Here is a 7,951-nt window from a genome sequence, read left to right on the forward strand (position 1 = left end):
CATGCTGGTCGCCTGGGGGAAACACCTTACTGCCTTCACACTCCTGTCGCAGAGGACAGTACGACTTTACCCCCAGACCGCCTCGTAGCACGACTACTCGTGTTCATGCTTCAGCCATGTGACTGGTATGCCCGACTGCTCGAACTGTCCTGGTTGTGACGATTGATTGACTGGCAAGTCAGGCAGCACCACAGACGCTTGAAACCCGCCGAACAGTCTTTGATTTTGTTGCGGGTGGTTGCGGGATATGCATTGTTTACATTCACGTCACTCTCGTTTGAACAGTCGTCCTCCTTTCTCATGAGTCCACACCAACTAGAGTGATGTGAATGTGAACATTACATAACCCGCAACCACCCACAACCAGATTTTCGTTTACTCTGTCCAAAACGCAGTGGTTCCAGGATGTATGCACAGCAAAAACTTACTGTGCACCAAACATGTCAACGATGATGACGAATCTGTACTTCTTGTTTTAGGAGCCACTCTTTCTTTTCCAAAACCGAGGTACTTCTCATTTACGAGGAATATGCAATCACTGATGTCCTTCTTCTTTCAGACTGATAGGGAACATTTAGCTTATCATAATGCACTACTCATAAGGTTGCTGAAGTTTTTCGACAGCCCACGACCGGTCTCGCTGGTAAGAGTCATGATAGGGCCGAGGTTGTTAACTTCAAAACGTTCATCCTCTAGCACGACTTACGAACATCAAACGATATGCTGTGAAGAAAATTCAACTTTGACCAAAAAGCCTTTTTATCAATCTACTAATTTCAGAGTAACCGGAACATTGTTCACTTGATCGGTACAATCTCTCTGAGAGAGAAACAAGTGCTGCTGTGGTTCTATAGTGCACACTATCGATATGCTGCGGGATTTTCGACTGGGATGCCGCCGATGCGTACTCAAGCATTGGTTTTGTTGGAGTTATCTTTAAAACCAAACGTCACAAACCAAACTCACGGTGAGTTAACATCCCTCATAGACCGAAAGTGATCGTGGTAACTGTTGCTTACCGCAATTTTGTGGCGGTACAGATAAAAAGACACCGAAGGCAGTGTGAAAACCGACAAGTGACGGAGAAACATCACCGAAAAGTGTAGAACACTTGGTACTCAAAGTGGCGCAAAGACAAGGCAGCAAAGAATGACATTATAGGAAGCTAATACAAAGAGGGATGGCAGTCCGTAGCAGTGTGCCACTGTTGGTATTGTAAAATTGACGGGAAGTTCTGCAACACTATCTCCAAAGAGCCCGCTCAAAAGCAAACGAATCTCTAGTATATTCTTCTCAGAACAATAATTGGCACTGAGAAAGAACCTTAGTTACTATGAGTTTTTTTTATAACGGTACGACAATAGCAGTTTCAGGTGCGCTTGGGCCAGCGAGGTTGCTCAGATTGCTCATGATTCACTAGAAAATCAGGCATCAGTCTGTGCATGAACTCTGTAAACAGTAAAATATGTATCCTCAGATGTTACTGTGGCCATTTTCCGAATCAACCAGCAGAATAAATAACCATTTTCACCTCGCAAAAAGTGATATCAGTCAACTAGGGACAGCTTTGCACCTTACAACGTCATTCCCTCAGGCAAGAGAGAGTGCACTATAGTATAGGAATGAGAAGTACGATTAAATGGGAAGACAACAGCCGAAAACACACCTCTTTTCCAGAAAAAGATAATTGAACAAGTCCATCACCTGACCCGATCCACAGGGAAGAAGACCAACAAGGGTTGCACCCAAATCTGGCAACAATTCGCACACCGCCTCAATCTCAAGGCTGAGAAAAAAGTGGATGAGACAGTTAGAGATGGAATCACGTCATAGCCTTACTGCAAACTATAGTTTAAAGCTCAATAGCGAGAAAAAATGTCCTCGCGGACTAATGGAAGTCCTACCCGAGACTTGCAAGCTGAAATCTGGCTGAATTCTTGTAACTCAATTAAGTTCCGTGATATAATGTCATGATAAGAAAACACACTATGATACGCTATGACACGCTATGATACATTAACCTGTATAACGAGGGATGTATTTATCGATCCTTCTACAAAGTGTGGTTTTGCTTTTATCTTTTTCGTACTCCTAGCGCTGACAGAATATTGACTCTTCTGTTTCTCTCTCATGCTGCTCGCATTTTACGATGAACTGGATAATGGGATGATAGAAAACCACAGCAACTTACGTTCTGATAAAACTTCTCCACGCTTTTATAACCACTTTAGCAAACGGCGCTGTCTTGTAGCGCAGACAGATTCTGAAGTTTTAAAATGTAGCGTGAGTGAAAAAATAATTTCGAGAGAGCGAAACTAAGTGCCAACTACTGAGCTGTCTACCTACTTCAGTGTGGCCATAAACTTGGCTCGCATCCTCGTCACATGAGTTGATCCAAGCAGTTGAATAAATACCACTAAGCTTCGGAGAGCTATCCATCGATGTTCCAACATAGTATCATCGTCCAACAAAGTAGTGTCGAAGAACGCCAAGATTCCACAAACGTAGTGGCCCAGGAAATCGGCCTGAGAAAAACAGGAAGGTAGTATCGACTGAACTGTAGAAAGAGATATCAGACGGCTAACGAAAATACAACACACTGCCTCAAAGCAATAACTAATCAGTTTCTTAGTAGGAGCATAGACCAAACATAGGACCTCTAGAAAATGCTGCAGATCGATGAGTGAGGCGCAATCATCGGCATTGGGGGCAGCAACACCAGTGGTGAAACTGATGCTTCACTGCCGTAAAAATTCCAAGTTTATCTAACTATATTCCAACGTTAGAATAAAAATTGAAAATAGTGGGTGAGTGAGCGAACCTGGTTCCAGCCTACCACAATCACTATGCCTGCTCATCTAAGTGTTAAATCAGACAACCAGCAAAGCACCTGACAACATGAACGCGACCGATATCGATCACCCGGCATAGCCTAGTTGGATATGGGGCCCTTTCGTCAGCGGACACCACCTCGACAGGCTACATCCACTGTTACGGGCAAAGCAGCAAAGTTGGATCAACATACGTCTGAAACAGGGGATCTCCGTCGCCCGTGTATCTCGTGTCCAATCCAACACGACCACCCGATTGGGCGTCCATCGTGCTCAGTCTACCTACCTGTGTTCATGTCACTAGCAACTACAACGGGCACTTAGCCCGTTGTAGAAGAGCACCAAGAACCAAAACCAGCGGCGCTTCTGAGGCATCGGTAGTCAAAAGCCGGAAGATGTCTCACATCATCTGTCCACAGACACCACGACTCGGAGCCATACATCAACACAGACCTTACTTTAGCCTGATACATGCGACTTTTAACACTCACTGATATGCCTTTTTGACGCCACAAATGACGCAAATTAGCAAGTGATTCGGGCCTTCGAGATTATTGCACTGACTCCATGGGACACACTTCTGTCAGACCTAATACAACTACCGAAGTATATAAAACTCTCTAGAAGTCCCAGTGATTTTGCCTGAATTGTAAGGGCTATGCTAAGAGACTGCACGCTCCGAAATATGACTTTGCACTTTGTCTGAGCTTTTAGCCCCTTATAAAGCAGCATCTAGAGCGCCATCGAAATTGTCTTTGGCAGATTCAGAGATATACTCAGTTGGGACATATACAGACAAAATTAGCAGTGTACGACGGACCCCTTATTCGCGATTCTTTCACAATGCTACCAAACGAACCGCACGGAGACTATTATTTACAGGTATCCAATCAAGTACAAACGCCTACGCTCAGTAGCTCAATACATTACCCACCCTAGTATATCCATCCGCAGCGGCCTCCGCCACTACAGGTGCTTGGCTAGAACGGGAGAGCGAGGGGAAGTCAGTTCAGTTACAGCACTTGCGTCCTGTAACCTTGTTTCCGACAGACAACATACATCAATGCAGGGGGGATCCAGCGAAGGAACAAGAGCCACTTGTGGTCCTGTCTGCTTGTTCGAAAAGAGACTTCGGAATGTTTATGGTTGTTACGGAAGCTGCAGTGAATGTACTGAGTGGCGGTTTATCTTGGTGTTGGGACCCGTGGGAGTTCTCAAATGGTGGTTGCGTAGTGGAGGGAATAGGTTAAAGTAAGAAGGGAAGCGTCAGCAGCAGAATGTTTCCATCTACCCTCCCTGCTGTACGCAGCAAGTAAGGCGACCCGTATCGTGACAACACGCGACATCAGGCTATTCTTAGTTATAGGTATCATGGTTATACGCGGGTTGTGATACAGCCAGGGCACCCACACCTGGACAGAAGGATTATTAGGGTCCTCAACCAAAGCCTTTGGCTTAAAAGCCTGACTACAAGGCGGCAGTGTTTGGCGTTTCAATTTCCACAGAACAAGTCGCTATCCATGTTCTAACCCCGAACCTAGAGGGTCCGGAGAATATTGGTCAGACAACTAACCATTGACCAACCTGGCATGAGAGACTCTGTGAGTGTCAAACGGACATCATACAGTATAGCGGAGGCACAAAAACCATCAAACAACAGTCAGCCCCAGTTTCTTGGTGATTCTGTTCGATGTCTGAACTTCTACGATCCCATACGCAGAACGCGAGAAGATATAGAGCGCTGGGTGAAGTGTAAATCCTATATTAAAGACAATTAGAGGAAAAGGGAGCGACATAAGATTGAGAAAGAGCGGTCCACTCATACATGGTACCCGGAAAACGAGGAGTGTGAGAATTCATTCTAACTCTCCCTCGTGAAAGTACTTAATTCTAATGAAGAATGCATCCAGTGCATCTGGATCATAAACGTCATCCTGGAAGGTGGCGCAGAAGAACAGGAGCTGTACATGACACAGGGACTCTAAAATTTTCGGAGCATGGACAGAGGGAAATGCCGAATGATGCCGGAGGTCAGATAAGAATGCATATGAAATCCTTGTGTGCGCTGGCTGATCCGAAGAGCTGAGAAATACTGGAATGTGGAAGGATTCTGCCTACTTCCGACAATCTAGTAGTTACAAATGAGGGCAAAACACGGGACATTGATGGCTCGAACACGATTGGCAGTAGTTATCGTCTCTGAAGTAGACGTTAACGGGACCGGTCAAAAATTACAGAAAAGTGTATGCATTCGAAAGAGACAGTTTTCGACGATTGCACGATCCAACAGTATACCCAGACGATGTGGTCAAAAATGTGCCTCAGTTGTCGCTAATACCAATGAAACTGGCTGTCACCATCATCATCATCAAAGATAGTAACATAGGTGTTGACACTGATGCTTGACTGCCGTACGAACTGGCTGTGCAGCGATATGAGCAAGAACCTGACGGGACAGACCAGCAACACGGCATGGGAGGGATGGTGATCGCAGCTGGGTTTCAATGTAAACAGTATGCATTCGAAAGAGACAGTTTTCGACGATTGCACGATCCAACAGTATACCCAGACGATGTGGTCAAAAATGTGCCTCAGTTGTCGCTAATACCAATGAAACTGGCTGTCACCATCATCATCATCAAAGATAGTAACATAGGTGTTGACACTGATGCTTGACTGCCGTACGAACTGGCTGTGCAGCGATATGAGCAAGAACCTGACGGGACAGACCAGCAACCGTCACGGCATGGGATGGTGATCGCAGCTGGGTTTCAATGTAAACATAAGCGGCCCCCAAAGTGAGGAAAATTGCAACGAAAATGGTGGGAACAATGCTTACCGAAGCGGGCCCTTTGACGTGAACAAGTGCGGTAGATGTGCTCTGGGAGTCCCGCAAAGCGAGCACACGGGAGGCAATCCAACGTAAGCCGAGACTTGCTCCAACACGATAGGGGTACAGACGCAGAACGAACTGATGCATCAGACGAGATACGTCATTCAACCGAGCAATGCGTTCAATGGGCATGCCCAAATGTGACTACGAACATAGACGAAAGATGTGCATATAGTGGGTACAAGTATCGAAAAGATCTCTCATGAGATGGTCAATAAGAACCATAAGTGAACCCCACTGTCGAATATCGCTGGAAGCCATCCTTAATATGAATGCATTAAAATAAGAAAAGTGGGGGCACAGATGTCTGCGAATTGGCAATAATGAATAGAGGGTGCATATTCCTTCATGTTGGTCACAGAACAATGCGACAGCCAGGGACCACAGCCGTGGGATGCTTGTGTTGCACTTAGAACCAGCAAGTGTAAACGCGGAAGAAATGGATCTAGCTGAAGCTAGATTGAGAGAGAACGGAGTGAAGAACCGATGGGATTTACCAAGGAATGAACTAGGATGTCATACTTCTGGCACTACCACCAAACAGACCAAGCCAATTAGTCCGCTATGGATTGCCCCAAAAAGGACAGTTGAGACCGTGTTGATGCTTCCCTAACCCTAACTGTTTCGTTACGTCGTATGACAGATTACCAAAAGTGGAAAAAATAAGGGCAGACGGCTACAGCGACTGACGTCCCTTATACGTGCACATGGTGCATGCGTCCTAGCTGTTGTTTTTCTGCGCAAAACTTCATCTCAGCTTTATTGTCACCAACTCCGTAATGGTAGTATACGCGTATGCATTTGGTTCAGAAAGGTCCCTAGGGAAGTTTCGTTTGGATATCCCTGTTCGATCGACAAAAAAATCCTTAGTATGACCCGGCCTGGGGTTCCGAATAATGTTGGTGGAAAAGAACCACAGTAATGTCGGTAATCCACATGTTTGCCGAATCTTCGTTTTGTAGTCTGATTTGAGGGTATAATCAACTTTCGAACAAACGGGTCAGAAGTGAATCAAACTACAAAGATGGATCAAGGAGATACGAAAATTGATATTTAAAGGTGAATGGCCTCGGGTTATCCGTACAAGTTTCCGCTGGGACTGGTCATGACACGCTCCAATCCGGTGGGAAATACTTACCTCAAGGAAAGCAAAATGAACCTCCTGTTCATCTTTTGAAGTTTTCGTGAAGATATGAACCAGTGCATCCGGCAAAACGCACAACTGGATCAGCTTGTTCACATAATCCTAGAAAATTGAAGATGGAGACAATAAGTGGGGCAAAGGAAAGCATAACAGGGATATGCCAGAACAAGGATATGTTAATAAAATGTAACTGTCCATAGCAGGGAACAAAGAACAAAATGCTTCGACTGTCACGACAATTATTGGCACAGAGAAATACTTGTGTTAACATACTTGACCTGCACGAATGTAGGGAACTTCTGCGACAAGCTGACGAATTTGTACATGACTCTCTTGATTCCCACGAAGAACAAGGGCAATAAAGAGTGGCGAAATCAACTCCTGCAAATAGAAGCAAAAATATGTTAACAAAGTTTTGGAATAGAAAACAGCGCTTCATTAGGTGGATTGCGGTCGGACACCCTTACATGTACCAACTATGCCACTTGCCACTCTAGCGATCCTGACTTTAGTAAACAAATCCTCATATGAAAACGGTTGGATGAAAGCAGAAGATCACGGAATATTTCGAATAGATAAGGTCACCAGGAAGGCGACACTGTTTAGAAAAAAAAAATACCCCCCCCCCAAAAAAAAAAGTAGAAAATTAAGGCACATCGAAAAAGTGAGCTCACTTTGAATATGTCTGCCTTATTCAACTGAAACAAGCGGGACAGACAGTCGATCAGCTGTTTGACCGGTTGATCCACGTGGTCAGCAACTACCTGAAATGCCATAGCGTTGATAAATTTCGGTTGTGCAATGGTGTATTTAAATAAATCAGTCAAATAACGATAAAACAAACTGACTGATCTTCACTGGACGCACACCAGTGATGTGCTACTCACAAAATTACGGAAGTCGAGTAACTTCAAGCTTGCTTAGCCTCTGATGGTAGTAACAGTGAAGAGGCCCCACCTAAAGCTGCCACCTTGAAGTGGCGGTCGGGCTTGAGTGCTGCAGCGATCCCGCGAGATACACTGGCTGGAACTTCGTTCCACAAGGTGCAACCATGCCAGGAAGGCCAAAGGGGAGCAGCCAGAC

At 45.2% G+C, this 7,951-nt stretch overlaps 1 protein-coding gene across 1 annotated transcript in view; it reads right to left on the minus strand.

Annotated features, from left to right (window-relative positions):
• T265_02097 (hypothetical protein) overlaps window positions 1-7,951 on the minus strand; it is a gene marked incomplete at both ends in the record, with an annotated part of 59,774 nt that overhangs the window by 43,407 nt on the left and 8,416 nt on the right. The window contains 7 exons of the mRNA XM_009166256.1: window positions 1,667-1,786; window positions 2,192-2,263; window positions 2,347-2,525; window positions 5,671-5,868; window positions 6,863-6,970; window positions 7,142-7,249; window positions 7,543-7,632. Coding sequence (XP_009164520.1) covers window positions 1,667-1,786; window positions 2,192-2,263; window positions 2,347-2,525; window positions 5,671-5,868; window positions 6,863-6,970; window positions 7,142-7,249; window positions 7,543-7,632 — 875 coding nt within the window. The remainder of the gene's footprint in view (window positions 1-1,666; window positions 1,787-2,191; window positions 2,264-2,346; window positions 2,526-5,670; window positions 5,869-6,862; window positions 6,971-7,141; window positions 7,250-7,542; window positions 7,633-7,951) is intronic.

The sequence above is a fragment of the Opisthorchis viverrini genome (assembly GCF_000715545.1).
Source record: "Opisthorchis viverrini unplaced genomic scaffold opera_v5_24, whole genome shotgun sequence".
Lineage (NCBI taxonomy): Eukaryota > Metazoa > Platyhelminthes > Trematoda > Opisthorchiida > Opisthorchiidae > Opisthorchis > Opisthorchis viverrini.